This window comes from Castor canadensis, chromosome 13 (assembly GCF_047511655.1).
Source record: "Castor canadensis chromosome 13, mCasCan1.hap1v2, whole genome shotgun sequence".
NCBI classification, from domain to species: Eukaryota; Metazoa; Chordata; class Mammalia; order Rodentia; family Castoridae; genus Castor; species Castor canadensis.
The window spans coordinates 32,956,240-32,979,829 of record NC_133398.1 but is presented as its reverse complement, the minus strand read 5'-3'; the positions used below and the strand labels follow the sequence as shown (position 1 = coordinate 32,979,829).

Below are 23,590 nucleotides of genomic sequence, written 5' to 3'. Positions count from 1 at the left end.
GAACTCTGAGTAAACAAAGTCTGCGGGGCCAGGTGAGTGCTAAGCTCACCCCAGAGATCTGCATAAATAACGCCTCCAGCAACAGCAGGCTGACAGCAGCAGGCAGGCAAGCCACAGCTGCAGATACCATTCTCAGAACTGTCTCCAGACTCTTTTTTTTCTCTCTCCCTACCTTAGATGAGAAAACAACCGAACTACACCTGCATGCTGAAAAACTTACTGAAACTGTATTGCATTTGAACTAGGGACATTTTGTGGGTTTTTTGTTTGTTTGTTTTGTTTTGTGCAGTTTTGTTCTATTTTATGTTTCCCCTTTGATGAGACAACTACAGAACAACATCTGAGGCACCATCTACAGATTGGAGGCTGAGGGACAAACACCAAAATTATTAAGACTGAAACTTCATTGCATTTGAACTTGGAGGGTTTTTTTTTTTCCTCTTAATTTATTTTTTATTTTTTATTTTATTTTTATATATATTTTTTCTTTCATTTACTTCTTATTTTATTCTTATCTTTATTCTTTTTATTTTTTATTTTCAGTCCTCTCTCTGTCTCTCTAATGCCTTTTCAGCCTACAGTTGACTAGCACAGTCTGTCCCTGTTTATATCTTTGAAACTTTTTTGTTTGTTTCTTTGTTTTTTTTTTACTTGATTATTTGTTTTTTCATTTTCCTTTAACTTCTTTGCTTTTCATCCACGCTCACCCTTCCATTCTAAATATCACTAGTGCTATTATTACAAGCCAGAAAATACTTAATTGCACACAGTACAGGGACAATAACAACACCAAGGGCAATGACGGGAAGACAGAAAAAGCAGGGAAACCAGTTTCCCCACAGCAAAAAATTAGTACAGGAACCAGAGGGAAATGAAGAAAACAGATACTCAGATCCAGACTCCAACAAAATGAAGATAAACTATGCCAGAGAACCCAATGAAGCCCAAAAGAATAATTTAAAAGAAGACATACTACAGGTACTCAATGAGAATTTTATAGAGATGATACTGATATGGTCAACCAAAATGTACAGGAGATGCTCACGAAATTCCAAGACAACGAAAATAGAGAATTTGAAAAAACAAAAGAAGAAATAAAGGAAACTATAGAAGCACTGTATAAACACCAAAGTGAAACAAAAAACATGATTAATAAAGAGATAAATGAACTCAGGACAAAAATAGACAACATTAAAGAGGAAACAACCCAGGATATGGAAAACCTCAGAAAAAAGAACTAAACAGAATTGAAAAACAAAATGGAAGGCCAATCCAGCAGAATAGAATGAACAGAAGACAGAATCTCAGAACTCGAAGATGAAATGGTAATTAGAGGAAAAACCAAAGAACTATTAAACAACTCAAGACCTGTGAAAAGAAAATGCAAGAACTCACCGACTCCATCAAAAGACCAAACCTGAGAGTCATGGGCATCGAAGAAGGAGAAGAGGTGCAAGCAAAGGGAATGTGTAATATATTCAACAAAATCATAACAGAAAATTTCCCAAATCTAGAGAAAGACAGTCCCATACAGATGCAAGAGGCCTCCAGAACACCAAACAGACCAGATCAAAACAGAACTAGCCCACAACATATCATCATTAAAACAACAAGTTCAGAAACTAGGGAAAGAATATTGAAGGCTGTAAGAGAGAAAAAACAAATAACATACAAAGGTAAACCCATCAAAATCGCAGCAGACTTCTCAACAGAAACATTAAAAGCAAGAAAAGTGTGGGATGAGATCTTCAGGGCACTGAATGAAAATAACTTCAACCCCAGGATACTCTACCCAGCAAAACTATCATTCAAAATAGATGGAGCAATAAAAGTCTTCCATGATAAGCAGAAACTAAAACAATATGTGAGAAACTAAAGCAGATACCTTAAAAGCAACTGAGGCCAATAGGAGAAGGGGACCAGGAACTAGAGAAAAGGTTAGATCAAGAAGAATTAACCTAGAAGGTAACACACATGCACAGGAAATTAATGTGAGTCAACTCCCTGTATAGGTATCCTTATCTCAACTAGCAAAAACCCTTGTTCCTTCCTATTATTGCTTATACTCTCTCTTCAACAAAATTAGAGATAAGGGCAAAATAGTTTCTGCCGGGTATTGAGGGGGTCGGGGGAGAGGGCGGGGGCGTAGTGGGTGATAAGGGAGGGATTGGGGGCAGGGGGGAGAAATGACCTAAGTATTGTATGCACATATGAATAATAAAAAAAATAAAAGTTAAAAAAATAAAGCACTCTTGAACATATCTAAGATATACGTTTAACTGGTTGTGGCAAGTATAGGAGTGCAATTTATATTTCTTTTCATTTATCTAAGCAATTTACAAAACTCCTTGTTAACTCTGAATACTTATCAATTGATTTTTTGAGGTTTTCTAATTACTCTGTCCCAAGTTCCAACTTTACATGCTCTGATAGTTCAATATTTAGTCCTATTTTGTTTTTATGTGCAAATTAGACTTTTAGAAATATATTATCTTTTGTATTTACAATGATTATTTTCACTTGCATGTCACTAATTTCTTTATGTTTCTTCTTGAACTTCAAAATTTCCTTCTAGAGTTATCTTACTTCCTTATGTATCATTCTTTGAACATCCATTAAATATAGATCTATTGGTGATAAAGTTTTTTTTGTTTGTTTGTTTTCCTTTGATGGTACTGGAGTTTGAACTTAAGGCCTCACACATGCTAGGCAGTTGCTCTTACCACTTGAGCCACTCCACCAGCTCTGGTGAAGTGTTTGTAATTGTTAAGAACGTCTGCCTTTCAACCTTCCTCTTGAGAAAATAAGTTTTTCTGTGTACATGATTCTTCAGGTTATTTTTCTTTCAGAATATTATTTTTGCTGCTTTCTGCCTCTCATTGCTGCTCTGGAGGAGTCTATTATTAGTCTATAAAGGAATGCTTTTACATTCTCTGGCATTCTCCAGTTTTACTACAGTGTGTCTAGATATGGCCTTTTTTAAAATCCCATTTGGTATACATTCTGATTATTGTATTTCTTCTTCTTCATTCTCTCTATCCTTGCCTTTAGGGTCTCCAGTTACCATATTTTAGACCTCTTCCTTTTATTCCCCATGCTAACTTCCTTTGATATTCCCATTTCCTATATCTCTCTGCCGCATTGTGGGTGATCACAACAGATCCATCTTCCAGTTTACTAAGTCTTTCTTTAGCTGACTCCAATAGGTTATTGACCCGATCCATTGATTGCTTAATCTTAATTATATTTCTCACATCCAAATTGTTTATTTGATTCTTTTTCAAGTGTGTCTTGTCATTATGACTGTTTTTGTCCTTGCTTACTTTCCACTTAATTTTTTATTTTCTTACATGTTTTTTATTTATTTGATACTCTTCATGTATTAATTCCAGTATCTGAAGACCTTCAGATGGTGAAGAATTGGGGGGCAATTCTCACTCATAATATCTTATTTTCTCTCAGACTTGGCCTTATTTTTTTTTTTTTGGCAGTACTGAGTTTTGAATTCAGGGCCTCATGCTTGGTACTTCTTTGAGCCATGCTTCCAGTCCTTTTTGCTTTAGTTATTTTTCAACTAGGGTCTCAATTTTTGCCTGGACTGGGATCCTCCTGTTTATACTTCCAGCATAGCTGAAGTGACAGGTATGTACTAACATGCCCAGCTTTTTATTTTTTGAGATGGGGTCTCACAAACTTTTTGCCCTGGCTGGCCTCAAACTGGGATCCTCCTGATCTCCTCCTTTTAAATAACTAGGATTATAGGCGTGAGCCACTGGGCTTGGCATTTTTCTCTTACTCTTATTCCTCTTACTGGTTGGGAGAGTCAACAACCTAAATTTTTTATTTTTTTTTTTTGGTAAAGTAGGCTGACTATACAGGAAGCCCTAAATCTGAGATGGCCCTCGAGAGTTCTCAAACTGAAGCAAGTGGGCTTGGCTTTGGGTATGACCTACCCTGAAAAGGAGCATGATCCTGAGTGAGGTAGCTCCTTAGCTAAAGCAATTCCAGATGGCTGATAGTGGAGGGTGGTCAGCTGGTAGCAGTCCCACAGCTGAGGAAATAAGGCCTTTAGTCTTGAAGGAGATCTAAACAATGCATCATAATGTCTGCTACAAAGATCCAATGGAAAAAATGGATAAATGTGATCTGTCAGTTTGCAAAGAAATAAGGCTAAATCACCAATAGACACATCTTAACCTCACTTGTGAAAGAACTACAGATTAAACTTTGTGAACTGTCTTTCATATTCATAAGGGAAAGATGTAGTAAGCTTGATAATACCAAGTGATTAATTTGTGCCAGCATGGGCACAAATAAAACCTTTTTCACATTGTCACAGTGTGTTAATTGGGACAGCCATTTAGAGAGCAGTTTGACAATATCAGGCTGAAGATGCAGATACTCTTCAACTCAGCAATTCCTCTTTTGGTATCTAGCCCAAAGAAAAGTCTCACATATGTGCAACAAGGGACATGTAAAGGAAACATTCGTTGCATCATTATTTGTGATCATAAGAAATGGAAATAGCCTAACCCTCCCTCAGGCAGAGAATGAATACATAAATTATTGTTTGTTCATACTTTTCAACAAATGCAGTAGCATCGACATCGATACCCACAAGTACAGTGCTGGGAAAAAAAGTTGCCAAAGGATAAACATATGTATTGCCACAATGTAAATATTGAAAACACACATACAAAATATATGTATTGTTTGTGGATGCATGCATATGTAATAAAAGTACAAAACACAGCTTTAGCTGAATCTGTAACGTACAAAACACATTAGGCACTGTACACTTTTTTCAGGATTTATCATTCTACTTGTCCCTAAGGGAATGTAGAGGTTTGGTATAGAAAATCACTCAGTTAGTACGTATGCCAAATGTAGTTTATTGAGCATTGCACATATCTCTGAAGTTTCTGGTTCTTTAAAAATAGGATGCTGCTCCAACGGAGTCTTTACTGAACTGGCAAGACTATGAGGGTCGCACGCCACTTCACTTTGCGGTCGCAGATGGAAACGTAACAGTGGTTGATGTTTTGACCTCATATGAAAGTTGCAATATAACATCATATGACAACTTATTTCGAACCCCTCTTCACTGGGCAGCTTTACTAGGTAAGTTGGCTGTAAATCAAAGGGTCAACAGTAGGAAGAACTGCCTGATTATGCAAAAATCCCTGGGCCTTTTCTTCCTGTTGGCTCCTACCTCCTATTAAGCTACCTTAATTTCTAATTGTTATGTTGGATTATTTTATAAATGGTCTCTATTGTTTGGTTAGATTTTAGTAATATAAATCTCTCTTTTAAATATTAGTTTTAATTTCAACACCATGTATTAACTTTTATAATAAAAGCAATGAAAATTTATTGACAACATGTGAATGTTAATAATCCTCTCTTCACCTTCAGTAAAAAGTGTAGCTGGGGAGGAGAGCTTTACTTTTATGTTTGTGTTAATACCAAGATATTTGACTTTTTTCTCCATATTTGCCTTTTATGTAACCTCTTTGGGGATCATTTTTTAGATGAGAGAGTGTATATGTGTGCACGTGATATGTGTGTCAGATTTTTTGGAAGGGGTATATCTGAGACTTTTTCTCTTTTAGTGAAGGAGTTCTATACTTTAATTGTCATTGTTAAAAGACAGAAGATATGGGGTTTTTTTCTAGTATTTCAGACTTTGTCTTAATTAGTTTCCTATTTTCTTTGTTTTTGTATGTGGATTAGGTTTATTGTTATTACTTGGTTTTGAATTACCTAGTATTTTAGAAAGACTTAGGTTCTGTTCATGGTTACTTTTAAATTTATTAGAAACATTTTTAAGCCTCAGTCAGTCAAAAGCAAAGTTTCATCTATTGACCCCAACGTGTTTAAAACAAAGAATTTAGCACTTTTGCTTGTTACTCATTCAGTACTTTAGTATTATCTGAAGGCTTCCCCAGTTATTACTGCCTTGATCTTGGTTGCATATTACATTTTGTCTCTTAAGAATGATTTTGAAGCTGCCATCAGATTTTATGGTCAGATTAACAATTATCATTTAGACTTTATTTCAATTTGTGCTTTCATCCCTTTTTCTTTTTCCTCTAGAATGTGGGCATACTTGGCAAATTTGTCTCCATATCACTAAATTGACATTTCCATAAATTCTGTTTTCTTTCTGCCTTTGATATAGATTGTAATTTAGATTGTATTTTCATTTCCTTCTCTAATCCATATTTCTTTTTATCTCATCTTACTTCCTTTTACCTCCTTCTATTACCTTTTCATTTCAGTCTGTTTTCTTCGTAGCGTATTCTGTTTCTGTTTCATAGAAGCCATTTCTTTTCACACTTAGTGGAAGATGCCAGTTTGCTGAATTCCTCCTCTGGATCCTTCTTTAGATCATTTCAGAGGTATGCTCTTTATCTTTCTGACCATGTACGTTTTCCTACAGTCTCTACTAAATTTATTTCTTTGTTCCTCAAAGAAAATGTTTAGATTAAGTACATGGGAATCTGTGTGTTGTGGACACTCCATCTTAAACCACATAGGAAGAGCAAGAAGATGAGCACAACTCACATTTAGATTCCCTCTGTCTGCCTGGCTTTTCTTCAGTGTATATTTGCTCTGTTACTTTTTCATTGCCTAGTTTTGTAATAGAAGGTCTTCTATATATATGTTATTACTAGATTTGTTTACTTTTCCTATTGTTTTTTGTTATTTTTTGAAGCAGGGTCTCACTTTGTAGCCAAGGCTGGCCTGGAACCAACTCTGTAGCCCAGGCTAGACTTGAACACTCCATCTTCCTGCTTCAGCCTCCTGAGTCCTGGGGTTGCAGGCATGCACCACCATGCTTGGCTTGTTTATACTTTGATCTTTTGTGCAGTTCTTCCCATGTAGAAACTACTCCCTCCAAACTGCTTTACAGGGTATTGTCCCACAACTGCCCTGCATACTTGCCCCCTTGGGTAGGATTGGAAGTAAATGCCAAGATGTTCAAAGACTCAGGGAGAGAGATTAGATGGGGTGGTCAGGAGGCCTCAGAGGAAAAGAGATTATATTCTAGTTTATCCAACTGAACAATATATAAGAAGGCTGTATGGTTCTAAAAGATTTTGGAACCTTGAGACAAGGGACAGTTAAGCCTAAAAAGACCTGGCTTTGAAGCACCTTCCCTCCTTTGTTACAGGATGTTTTACAAAATGAAGGCAGGAAAAGCAAGCAGGTAATATCTGATATAGTTTTTCCTCAGTCTTACAACTATATGCAGTGCCATTTCTTTTATGATTGAAGCATTAAGTTTTTGGTGTTCAAAGTCTTCACCTTTGTTCTAACCTATTATAGTATGATGTAAGAGGTAAGAAGAGGCTGCATTGGGGCTACTATTCAAAAACTATTTTGAATGCCATATTATATACTAGTCATTTTTCTTACCCCTTTCTTTTAAATACATTAAAGATTAACATACTTTATATGTGATAATTACCTTGTCATGTCTGTTCCCAGGCCATGCACAGATTGTCCATCTCCTTTTAGAAAGAAATAAGTCTGGAACTATCCCATCTGACAGCCAAGGAGCAACACCTTTGCACTATGCAGCTCAGAGTAACTTTGCTGTAAGTAAGACAAGACAGTCCTCTTTTTTCTTAGTGATTTTTAAAATTTTGATTTTATTTTGTAGATTTACGTGCAGTTGCATGAAATAGTACAGATCTCTCAGATTGCCCTAATGGTAACATCTAGTACAAGATCATAAACAGAAAGTTGACACTATGGACAGGAGGCGTAGCTCAAGTAGTAGAATTACTCCTTTGCAAGTGCAAAGCCCTGAGTTCAAACCCTAGTCTACCAAAAAAAAAAAAAAAAGCAGAAAATTGACACTGTCCTTATTCACATTTCATCATCAGTTTTATGGGCACTCCTTTGTGTGTGTTTGTGGAGCAATTATTGTTTAGCAGTTGTTCCTACTGTTCACTCTGCCTGTGATGCAGACAATAATCTGAGGTTTTTGTAAGTTGTTAATCTCATATGAAGTTTTATTCAGTTTTTATTTTAATGCTCAAAATACAGTGTTTTAAATTATAAGTACATGTACTTCATCATTTTGTTACCTTTATAGCACTAAGTACTTCTTAGTGCTTAATAATCTGTCAGTGTCCTGGAACCAGTGTGGCAAGGGTTTGAAACCAGAAAAATCTTGGCTAGATCCTGACTATGCACTTTGCTAGTTGTATGACCTTGAATAAGTTTCATTACCTCTCTTGTTTGTTCATATATATGAATGAGGATAATTATATGTTTCCTTTCAGGATTGTGTAAAGATTAGAGAAAATTTATGACAAGTGTCTACTGTGGTTGTTGGCATAGAGTAGGTATTCAAGAAATAGAATATGCTGAGTATGGTAGCCACAACTGTAATCCCAACTACTGTGGAGGCAGAGGTAGGAGGATCATACTCTGAGGCTAGCAGGGCAAAATTAGCATGAGACCCTATCTGAAAAACAAATGAAAAGTGAAAGGACTAGGGGCATGACCCTAGTGAAAGAGTGCTTACTTTAACAAGTGTGAGACCTTAAGTTCAATTCCCAGTACTGGTGTGTGGTAGGGGAAGAATGTATTCTTACCACTAGTACTAATAGTTATACATTTTTATACATCTGAGAAAGCAAAAATATGAATTATTACTTCCAGAAACACCAAATATTATTAATAGTTCTTTTCCTTATTGCCCTTTATTGTTTACAAAGCTCCTTCTTATTCATTCAGCCAACCAGCAACAAAATAGTATCAAGGCTAGTTCCACCTCCTGCGTATGAATGACCACAAGGAACCGGAGATTCATGTAAAGAGGCACACATTAAAGAGTCACAGTTGATTTTCCTGTACTCTACATGAGTGCCTAATGAAACTAAGGGTTTGGTTATACTAACTCATCAGCATGAATGCTCAGACGGTGGGCTGGTGGAGCAGCTCAAGTGTTAGAGTGCTTGCATTGCAAACATGAGGCCCTGAGTTCAAACCCAAGTACTGCCAAAAAAGTACTTACTACTCAGATTTCTAAAATATCTTATTTTCAGACCCTTCCTACTCTCTGGTATCTAGAACAAACATACCTATTATCTTTCCTTCGTGGCAGTCCTAAAAATTTATTTGATTTATCACCTAGAGTTTTGGCAAACCATTATCTTCTATTATTTCCCAACATCTCAGAAAAATTCTGAGTAATATTTTGAGAAGGAGCTCTTTATTATCTCAAATAGATAAGAAAACACTTGGCACAGACTATTTATTCAACAGAAATGCGACCTCAATCCATAATTCAGCACAAACCTATGAAATAAGTCATGTCATCTCATTTACAAGGTAAAAACAACAGCCAAGATTCTGAGAGATTAAATGACTTGCCCATAATCTTGAACCCAAGTTTTGGATACCAAATGTAACAAATGTACAGATACCAATAATCAAATACCTATGCTAGTGGGAATAAGAAAGAATGATAAAACTTTATGGATGTTTATTCAAAGAAATATTTGCTATAGATAGTTTGCCAGTTCTACGGTTGATTTTTAATAATTATGTAAATGTTCTAAGCTCTGTTTAAAGTCCCTTGATCCTTTTGGCCTCTACTAACTCACATGGAAGCACATCTGTAATTCTAGTACTAGGGAGGGAGAAACAATAGGATTATGAGTTCACGGCCAGCCTGGGCCATGAGACCCTGTCTCCAAAAAAGAAAGAGAGAGAGAGATAGAGAGAAGAAAGGAAGGAGGGAGGGAGTCCTGGGCTGGGGTATGGTTCCAGTGGTAGAGCATCTGCCTAGCAAGCACAAGGACCTGAGTTCAAAACCCCAATAGCATGAAAGGAAAGGGAAGGGAAGGGAAGGGGAGAGAGAGGGAAAAAAAGGGAAGGGAGGGAAGGAAAAGGAGAGTCCCTATAAACATTCATCATTAAGAAAAAATAAACTCACCTCATCATGTGATCAAAGTCCCATCCCCTTGTTGTGTTTGGCCTTGATCTAAAGTCCGCATATATGAGGGAGGTATGAGGATAGGCAAGAAACCCAAAAAAAACAAGATAGCATTTGATGTCCTCAATGCAAAGGAACTAATGCAAAAACTTTAAAGTGACAGAGGCCAATAGGAGAAGGGGACCAGGAACTAGAGAAAAGGTTAGTTCAAGAAGAATTAACCTAGAAGGTAACACACATGCACAGGAAATCAATGTGAAGTCAACTCCCTGTATAGCTATCCTTATCTCAACTAGCAAAAACCCTTTGTCTTCCTATTATTGCTTATACTCTGTCTTCAACAAAATTAGAGATAAGGGCAAAATAGTTTCTGCCTGGTAGCGAGGGGGTGGAAGGGGAGAAAGGGGGAGTGGGGGAAAGGAAGGGGGCAAGGGAGTCGGGGGAAGGGGGGAGAAATGACCCAAACATTGTATGCACATATGAATAAAAGAAATTTTTAAAAAAGAAGAAACTCAAAAAGTGCACAAATTGCACACTTTTTGAGTCACCAAATTTTTAAGTGCGTTTCTTCATTCAAATATATTTAATGAGCATACATACCAGATTATGGAACACTGTGCTGTTATACCTGGGTAACTAGTTGGACACAATACATGATGCAGTGGAAAGAGTGCTGTGATTGAGCCCTGGTTTCTATTCCTATGTCTGTCCCCTATATATGACCTTGAGCCTAAATTTCTTCATCTGTAAAATGAGTGATTGGATTAGATGAGCCCTTGAATTTCTTCGTTCTGCAAAATACTGAGAATCAACATTTTATATTTTTTTGGTCAGCTCACAGCCTCCAGAATTTTTTTTTTTGAATCTCTTTTATATCCTTTTTAGAGGTTTCTTGATCTTCCTTAAAATTTGTAAGAATCCAAGTTCTGAGAAAGGAAGCAATTTAAAATGCTAGACTGTTAATCCCTTTTAAAATTGTCAGGCTTTATTAGAATTGTCGAGGACTCTAATTTTTGTATGATTCCAGAGGAAGGATCTTGAATATAGGAATTGCTAAATAAATACTTGTTTGGTTGGCGAGGATGTGAGGAAAAAGGAGCCCTCATACACTGCTGGTGGGAATGTAAACTAGTACAACCACTATAGAAAAAAGTATGGAGGCTCCTTAAAAAAAAAAAAAAACTAAACTAAAAATAGAACTGCCATATGATCCAGCAATTCCAATCCTAGGGATATATCCAAAGGAATGTAAGTCAGGTTACAATAAAAGCATCTGCACACCCATGTTTATTGCAGCATTCACAATAGCTAAACTATGGAAACAGCCAAGATGCCCCACTACTGATGAATGGATTAAGAAAATGTGGTATTTATATACAGTGGAACTTTATTCAGCCACAAAGAATGAAATTTTGTCGTTTGCAGGTAAATGGATGGAACTGAAGAACAACATCTTAAGTGAAGTTAGCCAGGTTCAGAAGGCCTGAAACTGCATGTTTTCTCTCATGTATGGAATATAGACCTAATACAAATACAGCAACACTATGAAAAACAGGTCACACTAAGGGGAGGTCACATATAAGAGGGAGAGGGTAAAAGAAGGAAGTTAAGAAGGTGAATATGGTTGATGTACTCTCTGTACAAGAATGAATATAGAATTTTTAAAGCTGTTGAAACCACCATAAGAAGGGGACTAAGGGAGAAAGAAGAAAAATAGAGGAGATTCACCAATTCAAGTTATGATACAATATACTTGGAAATGTCACAAGGAGACTCCCTGTGTAGTAATACTAAACAAACAAAAATGTCATTTTTTTTGGTATCAGTATTGTAGGAGGGGGAAGGATGTGGGGAAAGGGTGTGGGAGGGTGAAGATAGTACAAATGCTGTGTACTCTTGTACATAAATAGAAAAATGATTCCTATTGAAACTGTTCCAGGAATGGGGACAGGGTGAGAAAAGGAGAATTGTGGAGGGGAAGAATTCAAGTATGATATATCTGATACATTGTAAGGACTTTTGTAAATGCCACAATGTACCCCTACCCAGCAAAACAATAAAAAAAATACTTGTTTGAATGAATTGAATACTGCATTTCTCAGCAACCATCAATCAGTATTTAATAAGTACATTAGCCATCTTTAAAATTTTTAGTACTAAAACACACAGTGAAACAATGTATTTACCTTCTCTGGAGGCATGCCTGTGTATATGGAGCTCTGCATGTAAAATGTGTCAAAGAAAATTTTTTTTTATGTTGTCATGACACTGAATACTTCTGAGTCTTTTTTTTTTTTTTTTCCCGGCAGTACTGGGTTTGAACTCAAGGCCTCACACTTGCTAGGCAGGCACAAGACCACTTCAGCCCCAAGCCCTTTTTTGCCCAGGCTGGCCTGAGACCACATGATCCTCCTACCTGTGCTTCCCCTGTAGCTGGGATCACAGTTACCCACACCATACCAAGTTTGTTTGTTTAGATGGGGTCTTGCAAGTTTTTTTTTTCCCCTGGCTGGCCTCCAATCAATTGGGCTGATCTCCCAATCACCACCTCCTGAGTAGCTAAGATTACAGACACGAGCCATTTCACCCAGCCCTGCTTTTGAGTCTTCTGCCACTTTTAACATTGATCTTAAAAGTAAACTTGATTAAAGATGATCATTCTCAATTGTGAGGATGTTGACTGAAGGTGTTAGATTATGTCTTTGAAACGAAAACTAATATATTCAGACAGAAGATTATTATTGTTATTCATAAAAATACAATTTCATTTGATTTAAAAGCAGGAGAAAATACTTTGCTTCTTAGTGGAAGTCACACATATTAGTTGCTTTATTCTGATAAAGAATGTTACCCTGTTGTCTCAATTATTTAAATGTATTCTTACAGGAAACAGTCAAAGTGTTTTTAAAACATCCTTCAGTGAAAGATGATTCAGACCTTGAAGGAAGAACATCCTTTATGTGGGCAGCAGGGAAAGGCAGTGATGATGTCCTTCAGACTATGCTGAGTTTAAAGTCTGACATTGATATTAACATGGCAGACAAATATGGAGGCACAGGTAAGAACTGGTAGGCAGGTTCAATCTGCTTTCTTTCAGTGTACACTTTCATCCAAAGTGTAGATGATGCTATAAAATTTGTAAAATAGTAACTTGAAGTCATTGTTTCTAATCTAATATTGTTTGACTTTGCTCTTCACTGCTAAGTTTGGGTTTTCCAGGATATCATTCCAAACACTTTATTTCTTGCAAGTATTATGACTAAAATTAGCACATTTCTACCAGGTGACTGGGGCTTCTGTCTTATAACATTGGTTGTTCTTTAGACATGATTCTGGGAACTCTTCTGATCATTTATCTTTATGTTTAAAAAAAAACTGTGCTTTAAAATTCTTCATATTTACCAATTATTAACTAGATTTCCAAAAATTAGCAATACATGCTCGCATCTGAGTTCTTACCAGTCTCTTTTAAAGAGTTATGCTCTTGTCTAAAGTTTAAATAGCATGACTACATATTGAATCTCCCATTTTAGAGATAACTTCTTGTGACTTGAAGCTTCATAGCTTCAAGTCAGCCTTGAATCAAAAGCACTTGCTAGATGCTTCTTTTAATCTGTTTCTCTAATAAGAGAGCCTTTTAACTATGTGTTGGTTATTAAGACAGGTTCATGTTTTTTAGCATTTGATGTCAACTTGGAGGTTTCTTCTTTGTGTCCTATATCCTAATTCCAAGTCAAAAAGAAAAGAAAAATCACACACCAGCATAGTATATTGAACAGAATAAAAACTTAACGTTGAACTTTACTTTGTATTTGTAGAAGCATACTAGGGCCATTTGCACCTACCCATTGTCCTGGATAAGATATTTCTCTGCTGCCAAAGCTAGTGATGTGGCACTCGGGGGGAGAGGGGATCAAGGAAGTGCAGTGGTTAATAATCTCCCTCCCTGAGACTGCCACACCCTCTAAGTCATTGTTTATGTTTTAGACAATTTCAGTTTTATGGTAAAGGCTTTAACCTTTGAAAGTATTTCTTTATCAAAGCATCATAGATGATCTTAAGTTTCTGTAGCGGTATAATACAGACCCATAGAACATTGAGTTTATAAATGATGAGAACACTTAAATTTTTCTCAAATTTCTATAAGTATGCAGTCTTCTGCTTTATCACTAGCCTTGCTTTTAGTTTAGCTTTTTAATGCATTTTAATAAAGTAAAGACAAGGATAGTTGCATCCTCTTGACCAAAAGTATATTTTGGATGTGCACTGTGGTTGGAATTCAGAAATAAATTTTTTTCAGATTCATTCATTCCTAGGTTCTTTTGCCTCTGGGATTTACTATGTGTCAAATATTTCTCCTCTGTGAATGTGAGTTCTTTTCCATCATTCTTCCATAGGCCTGTTTTTTCCTTCCCATTAAAAAGAGGTCTTCTCAAGAGCAATGTATGGACACTGGAACCTGATGCAAATAAATAAACTATAAAAATTATAAAGCCATCAGAAAAATGTGAATACTAGGTATTTGATTATATTATAGAATTTCTGTTCATATTTTTAGGTATGATAATCAGGCATGAACCACAACCCCAGTTATACCAGTTACTAAGCTATTGTCTCTCAGCTTCAAGCTTCCCCATTTTTTTCAATGATGGGCCTGAAGCTCTGCAAATCAGAAAGTGCCCTGTAAGAATCTGCCCAGAGGGGATAGTAGAGGGAAACTGGAACAGAGCCAAAGATTGCTTCTTCCCTGTGCCTCCTGCTCTTGTTTTTGTTTCCTGCTCTGGTCAGCATCACCTTACTAACCCTTTCTCAACACAGCAGTGGTAGTTTGTTTCAATAACAATTAATTTCACGCTGCAATTTTTCCAACATTCTCCGTACCATCCTCAAGAGCACCCTCCTCAGATGCCAAAACCAGCCAAGCAGAGTCCCTCCTCACAGGTCTGAGTTTCTACTCTGAAGGCTCTTCTGTTTTAGGTTTTGATGATTCCATCATCTTTTTGTTCCCCTAGTTACAGGATTGGCAGCTATTTCTGCATTTGCTACTTCTGATTCCTTAGTGTTTTCCCTTTGCTTTTTCATTTCTATTTATGCATAGCTGACAATTATTTATATCAAATTCTCTCTGTTAAAATATATGGTGTAGTTTTGTGACCAGTGGATGGGGTGTTCCTTGGTTCTTTGGGTATAATGTCTAAGATTAAGATGCTGCCCCTCCACTCACACACAACAACAACGACACAAAGAGTGGGAAGACAGCAAGTGTACCTCAAGATGTGAGGCAGGCAGTTTGGATAAGGGCCAAATGCCCCAGAGTTGTTGGATCTTGGGGCTTTATTATCCAATAGGGCAAGGTTACACAAGCTCTCCCCTTGTGACCCTCCTCAAATGTTTGACAACTGCACAGTGGCTGCCCAAGTGTGGGAATTCACTGGCTTCAATTTATCAAATCCAGTGGAAGGTTATATTGCAGTCATTACATCGCTCAATACACATGTACAGTCTTGATATGGGGAGTGTGCTAGATAAGGAGGATGTAAGGCTGTTACCATAATTATTGGTCTAGATGGGCCATCTGGTGTTTCATAATTCCACCTCTGCAAAGAGAATGGAATCCTGTAGCCTGGGGCATTTCCTCACTTCTATTTATGTCAACCTAGCTACCTAGCTAACAGTTTCTGGCTTCCAACTGAATCCTGACTGATACAGTGGTATTTTAAAAAAGAATACTTGTCTTTCATAGATAATATTTACAAATGAAAGGATATTGTTAATGGCACTGGTTCAGTCTGTGATCAGAAGACTTACAAATTCTTTATTCCCACCAGGAAGAATCCATGGCAGGACACGTGGACATAAATGGAATTTATTAAAAGTTAGGGAAGAGAAATACAAAGGGAGGCCTGGTAGAAGCTGGAAGCCAAGAGCACGTTTCTGCTCTTCAGGTGCTTTTAAAACCTACGATAACCTATGAGAAGGGGAGAACAAGGTGATTCTCATCCAATAATCAATAAGTGGAGAGGGACATGAGCAGTTCCTGGCCAGGTGAGGGTGGTCCCTGAGCCAATGCATTGTTAATTTAAGATGTAGTATTTTTTTATGAGTCCTGTGCTTTCCCTAATTTAGCCTGCCTCAAATTCCCCGAGAGACAATATTCCGAAAAATTCTCTTTTTGAGGTTGCTGAAGGGGGGGGGGGCGGTACGTCTTCAGTATCTGCTTCAAGCTGACAAGGGGCAGCAGACCCTACCTACAACAGGAAATTGTCTCTATTTCTTTCCCTAGGGGCTCATTTGGACACAAAGTGTCCGAATTATTGTTCAGCACAGTCAAGGTTCCTCATGGAGATCTTGTTCGCCTGCAGAGATCGATAGCCCTATTGCCTCATGATTTGGGTCCTAAAGGCTTTCATTCTGGAAGAGATAAATCTGATTTAGAAGGCATGACGTGAACATTAACCATGATAGGAGCATCAGAAGGGGCCCTGCCAGGTGTAGCAGGAAGGATAAAGAATCTAACTTTTCATTTTGAGAAGTGACAGAGACTTTTATGGTTACTTTGTCTATAAGTGATTATATCTGTGGCTAACCTTTAGATTGCCCTCTATTTGGACTGCCACTATCATGGGCAGCATTAGGGGCCAGTTGTACCAGGGGGCAGGTGCCAGTCCAATAGAGGGTAAACATCCATGAGTCAGTTCTGTACAGAAAGAAGACTCACGGTGTCCCTAAGCAGAAGTTAGACACCATTGAAAGTTGTATTGCCTTTGTTTAGACAGAAGGCATTGGCCAAAGACATGAGTTTGCCTTTTTCCAGAAGCCTCGAAGGCTTAAATATTAGAGCACATGTGTAAGAGCCCCTTTTTAAAATCTCTTGGCTTTGTTATTTTTAGAGGTCTGGCATAATTGACTCCATCTAGATCTGGAGAAGTCCCCTCATTTGTGTAGTCCTTTTGAACTGTCAGGTGGCTGAATGCCACTTGTTCCTCTAAGAAGTTGGGGGACACTGACCATTTAGGAGTCACATCCTCTTAAACTGTTCCTCTGAACAATCATCACTGAAGATTGTGCCAATTTGGTAGTTTTGTCCATTGGAACAGGAGTGACTTCTCCCAGAAAGTCAGATTTTGTCCCATAGAGGAAGGGAAGTAACACATCGAACAGAGCAGAAGTCAGTGCCAATGCAACCTTTTTTGGCCAAATTAAGTAATAAAGAGATTTATTAAAAATGGTTCTTAGGCTAGGCTTATTTAAATCTAATTGTCTGTCCCATAGGGAATGTACTAAGACCTTTAAATTGTTGTAAAGTGTCAGCAAACAACAGTTATAAAGCTTTAGATAACTTTTGAGACAATTGCACACATTAACTTTATAAAAGCAGCTTAAGAAACATCCTAAAGACATCTACACAAACACACACACACACACACACAGATGTTTTAACCGAGGCATGCCAAAAATTATAAGCACTCAGAGAGCTCAAAAATTTAGTGGCCACAAGAACATAGGTAGGAGACAGACTAAGACATACACAAAAAACACACAATGACACATAAAACAATCACATTAATTCAGAGTGCACTCTTAAATCAATTTTTGTCTTTAGTCAGCTAGATTCCTAAGTAGTTTATAATAGATGTTTAACACAAATACTCTATTCTTTGTCCAATCTTTAACAGATTGATGTATCAAAAACTTGTATAAAAATTACATTAATTTAGAGAATTTTAGCCACAAGTTAGTTGTACTTTTCCTAGAGGATGGTAAGATGGCGTCTTATCCCTAGGGAGTGGCAAAATGGCACTGGACACGTGGTGGCACCATCATCATAGTAGCAACATTTCCTATGACCACATGGTCTTGCCAAAGGGTCTCTCAAATGGAACACAAAGACATGTTACATGCAACATACAGGCTCAAAATAGCAATCTGTTATAGGAATAAAAGACATCTCCCCCTGAGAGACAGGTGTCCGTATGAGTTAATCATCCTAATGAAAAGACCAAATAATTGAAGTGAACTAAGGTGGGATTTAAAAAGTTTTGTTAGTCTTTTTGGATGTGACATCACTTGACAGTTTTGGAGAATCAGTCATAGGGTATAGAATTTCTCCCTCTTTGAATATGTCCTGTCTTTTAGTTTTAAAGGCTTATCTAAATTTAGGATTACTAGGGCTAGGGCAAATGACAGTAAACCTTAAAGCTTTGAGGGACTTTTTGTTGTTGTCCAGTTTACTAACTGAAGTATCATGATGGAATAGATTTAATTGCTAAGAATAAAATCTCTAATTAAATTGCCTATTTAAAATACCTACACATAAGGACCCATTCTTTTTAACCTCTTCTCTGTAAATAAGCCTAATTTTATTGACAGAGAACAGTTAAAGATTTGTAAGGAAAATACAAAACAAACCAATGATTAATTAGTACCATTAAGTTCTCCTTATCTCAAGTCTATATTTAAAACTCATATTCTAGTAGGAAAAAAAAATGACATCAAGTGGCAGCCGCCAAAGCTGGTGCCTTTAGCTTGTGGCTAGGCAGGGCTGCTGCTCCCAGGCTGGCACTGATAGGCGGGGTGCAGGCACATCCTGGTTCCTCTGAGAGGCAGCTGCAGGGAGGAATCACTTTAACTTTCCAAGTCCATTAATCTCTATTTAAGATCAGGTAGCCATAGCCCAGAGGTTATCACAGGAAATTCTAAAGTTAGCAACTTTTCTGAAGCCTAATTCACTTTCTACCCAAGAGCCATCCACATCTTAAACTATGTTAGGAGCAGGAAGGTTTTTACAAGTGAATTTAACAAAACAAGGACTCAAACAGAGGAGCTAGACAGCAAAAGCCAAGAATTTCAAGCAGAAATTCTCCATCAATTAAGGTTTTTACAAGTGAATTTAACAAAACAAGGACTCAAACAGAGGAGCTAGACAGCAAAAGCCAAGAATTTCAAGCAGAAATTCTCCATCAATTAGAGCAGGAACCAGTGACCCAAACTCAGAAAACCACCCCAGGGACCAAAAGGATCCAAAGCTAGGAGTTTTTTAGTAAATATTTTAACCTTAAAATCTGACCTCATTGCTCTCACCCTAGAGACAACCAGCCTTCAGCCTGCTGAAAGTGCTATCCCTTCCCAACAAACTTTACTGTCACTTTTACTGATAATCTTCTCCTGGTGGAGGCAAGAACCAAAGCAAACCTCCAAGGTCATTTTCTAGCAGCACTTCTGAAGGCCACTTAAGGCCTGGGGCTGGTCGGGTGGGGCATGCCCCCTCATTCCCCAGCATGGCCTCCATGGCTGAGGCCCACCATTGCTAGCATGCTTCCTGAGCCACATGGCTGCCTGGACTTAGGATTTGGAAAGGGAGCAGATAGAAGGAAAAAGGGGGTAGGAGGGAAGGTGCAGAAGATGCATGGCAGCTGCAGGAAAGAGACAACAGCAGCTACCATGGCTGGAAAACCCAAGGCCTCATAGGCAGGCCTGACTACCCTCTCCACCTGAGCCAGATGACAAATTTGCACCCTGCAGCACTGGCCAGCCCTGTAATTCCACCCTTCCCAGCTGCATGTCTACCACGACATGGCCACAGCTGCTTGTGGGTGCCCTTAGGCCCCTCGTACCTCTTGCCACATGGGGCTGGGCTCGTAGAGCCTACACCAGCATCTCCCAGCAGCATGCTGTGGCTGAGAAGCTGATGCACTGGAAGAGACCCACGTATGGGGAAGAGATATAGGGCCGGAGGACAGGGAGAGATTGGTTAGAAGTAAATGAATCGCTAAACATAGCATTTTACCTTTTTTTTTTTTTTTAATTCCTGGCTGGTTTGCAAAAAAATGTCAGTATTCAGTCTGTGATCAGAAGACTTCCGAACTCTTTGTCCAATGTGGAAGAATCCATGGCAGGACACATGGGTATAAATGGAATTTATTAAAAGTAAGGGAAGAGAAATACAAAGGAAGCATGTAGAAGCTGGCAGCCAAAAGAGTGTGTTTCTGCTCATCAGGTGCTTTTAAAACCTACGATAACCTTTTGGCAGTGGAGAACCAGGTGATTCTCATCCAGTAATGAATGAGTGAGGAGGGGCATAGGCAGTTCCCAGCCAGGTAAGGAAGTTCCTGAGCCAAAACATGATTAATCTAAGATGTAATCTTTTTTCTGTGAGTCCCGAATTTTCTCTAATTTATCCTGCCTCAGTATGTCTCTGCAATTTTCTTCAAGACATTCAAAAGTGGGGAGAATGGAAGGTGGTTAGAAGAAAAGATTAGCCATGCATTGATAAGAATTGAGGCTGAGTGATGGCTATATTGGGTTCACTCAACTATTGTCTTTACTTTTGAATGTGTTGGAAACTTTCAATACTGTAAATTTAAATTTTTAAAAATTTAAGTACCTATGTACACTTATGAATAGCAGTAGTTAAGTCCAGGGCTTTTTTGTTTTGTTATTTTTTGTTTTGAGACAGGGCCTTGCTATGAAGCCCTGGCTGGCCTGGAACTTAAGATTCTCCAGAATCCTATAACGTTTTTTTCAAGATGCTGGGTACTGAATTCCAGCACCATCTCCACTCCTACCACCCCTATTCAAGCCACCATCATTTTCCTCTCAGCTTGCAGCAACAGTGTTAACTGTTTTCCCTGCTTATATTTTAAACTACTATGATGCAGTCTCCTCATATCAGCTAGAGTGACATTAGGGTCTCAAAAATGCTAGGCAAGCATTCTACCACTGAGCCACATCCCCAGTCCCTGTTTTTATTTTTAATAAATACAAGTAGAAATGCTGAATTTCTTTTAGTATAATCATTAATTCTATCCTTTGCTTAGTTGAAATTTTGCCTATTGTTTTAAAATTTGACATTGATATCATAGAATATCTATTTCATACCTCATGGCACATCACAGAATTGTAGCATTTTAGAATTATATGTTACCTAAAATTTAACCTAGCCTAGGGTCTTCCCAACCATCTTCTTCAGAACAGAAGATTTTTATTTTTTTGAGATAGCCTCTCACTTTGTAGCCCAGGCTGACTTTGAACTTGTGATTCTCCTTCATCCACCTCCCTCCCTCCCAAATCCTAGTATTACAAGCATACCACCAGCACACCTAGCAGACAGCAGGTTTCCATAAAGGTACCTGAAATACTGCTGAGGGAATAGGCAGTCAAGTGGGTGGCCCTCTACCCCTGATTTAGTCAGGATCACTCAAGTATTTATTTGTTACATAAAATTTCATTGGGGGAAGGGTTTTTAATGTTCTTAAGATATGAAAATCCCTGAACTATCGCAGATATTATATCATGCTTTCATCTGCCTTTTAGCATTCTCACCAGTGGTCTTTCAGCCTTTGGTTGAACAGCTCCAATTTAGCAAACCGACTGCTTCTATCAGAACCTAACTCTATTGGAATGTTCTTCCTTATACTGAGCCCAAATCTGACAACTGAACATTCACTCTGTGCCCCATGATAGTCTATCGGATATTTCACAATGCTTATGCCCATCTGAATCTCATTTAGGTCAGACTCACCTGCAGCCATTTAGGTCAGTGTTTCTTAAATTCAAAAATTACTAGAGATTAGTAATTACTGTTTAAATGCAGATTCTAGGCTCTACAGACATATCCTATTTTAACTCCTAGCAATAAGTCCTGTTGACTCCACCTCTTAAACATATTCTAAATCTGTTTCTCTCCATCTCCCTTCCTCATTCAAGGTACCACTATTTTCCATTCAGCCCATTGCAATCGGGTTAACTGGTAGGAAATTATACTGTAATCCACTGTGACCCATTTTCCTCATAATAGCTAGATTTGTTTAAATCATAAATCATATACTATCATTCCCTATTTGAAGTCCTTCCATGTCTCCCATCACTCTAAGCTAGGGGGACATTTGTGATCTGGTCTATTCTATCTTTCTCACTCTTACTGATTGTGCCACAGCTACCCTGGCCTTCCAGAAACACAGAGTCTTTCCTGTCCTGAACAAACGCTTCCCTTTGCCCAAAATACTTATGTTTTTTTTTTTTTTATGGTCCATGTCTCAACTTAAATATCAGCTCCTCTGCAAGGCTGTCCTAAATATCAGTCAAAAGTAGTCTCCCAGATTCCAAGATGGTGGCTAGAGGGAGGAAACAGAAAGCATGCCTCCTAAAGTAAAATCTTGGAGAGATGCTGGAGACACACCTTACAGGAAAAACCACCGAGAAAAGGCAAAACTTTGACTCCTCCACAACTCCAGTCTGCGCAGAGCATCTCCACTTCACGTTAAACAGAGAAACCAGGAGGGCTTCCGTGCCACCGCAAACACTAGTGCCCAGATGGCTTGGGAATATGAAGACCACAAGCTTACGGTTGATTAGTACACTGTCTCTCCCTATTTATATCTTTGAAACTTTTTTGTTTGTTTCTTTGTTTTGTTTTTTTCTACTTGTTTATTTGTTTTTCCCTTTTCCATTAACTTCTTTGCTTTCCATCTCCTCTCACCCTTCCATTCTAAATACCACCAATGCTATTATTACAAGCTAGAAAATGCTTAACTGTACACAGTACAGGGACAATAACAACACCAAGGGCAATGACAGGAAGACAGAAAAAACAGGGAAACCAGTTTCCCCACAGCAAAAAATTAGTACAGGAACCAGAGGGAAATGAAGAAAACAGATACTCAGATCCAGACTCCAACAAAATGAAGATAAACTATTCCAGAGAACCCAATGAAGCCCACAAGAATAATCTAGAAGAAATCCTACAGGTACTCAATGAGAATTTTATAGAGATGATAATGGATATGGTCAACCAAAATATACAGGAGACATTCAAGAAATTCCAAGACAACAAAAATAGAGAATTTGAAAAAGCAAAAGAAGAAAAAAGGAAACCATAGAAGCACTGTATAAACACCAAAGTGAAACAAAGAACATGACTAATAAAGAGATAAATGAACTCAGGACAAAAACAGACAACGTTAAAGAGGAAATGACCCAGGATATGGAAAACCTCAGAAAAAAGAATGAAACAGATATTCAAAACAAAACAGAAGGCCAATCCAGCAGAATAGAACAAACAGAAGACAGAATCTCAGAACTCGAAGTTGAAATGGTAATTAAAGGAAAACCTGAAGAACTATTAATTAAACAACTCAAGACCTGTGAAAAGAAAATTCAAGAACTCACCGACTCCATCAAAAGACCAAACCTGAGAATCATGGGCATTGAAGAAGGAGAAGAGCTGCAAGCAAAGGGAATGCATAATATATTCAACAAAATAATAACAGAAAATTTCCCAAACCTAGAGAAAGATATTCCCATACAGATGCAAGAGGCCTCCAGAACACCAAACAGACCAGATCAAAATAGAACTACCCCGGACATATCATCATTAAAACAACAAGTTCAGAAACTAGGGAAAGAATATTGAAGGCTGTAAGAGAGAAAAAACAAATAACATACAAAGGTAATTCCATCAAAATCACAGCAGACTTCTCAACAGAAACATTAAAAGCAAGAAAAGCATGGGGTGAGATCTTCCAGGCACTGAATGAAAATAACATCAACCCCAGGATACTCTATGCAGAAAAACTATCATTCAAAATAGATGGAGCAATAAAAGTCTTCCACAATAAGCACAAACTAAAACAA

The 23,590-nt window shown here is 37.9% G+C and overlaps 1 protein-coding gene across 11 annotated transcripts in view; it reads left to right on the top strand.

Annotated features, from left to right (window-relative positions):
- The window catches only part of Invs (inversin), a 151,186-nt gene that overhangs the window by 89,358 nt on the left and 38,238 nt on the right, over positions 1-23,590 (top strand). For all 11 annotated transcript variants that reach the window (XM_020166884.2, XM_074051372.1, XM_074051370.1 and 8 more), the window contains 3 exons: positions 4,941-5,121; positions 7,495-7,604; positions 12,845-13,016. In XM_020166884.2, coding sequence (XP_020022473.2) covers positions 4,941-5,121; positions 7,495-7,604; positions 12,845-13,016 — 463 coding nt within the window. The remainder of the gene's footprint in view (positions 1-4,940; positions 5,122-7,494; positions 7,605-12,844; positions 13,017-23,590) is intronic.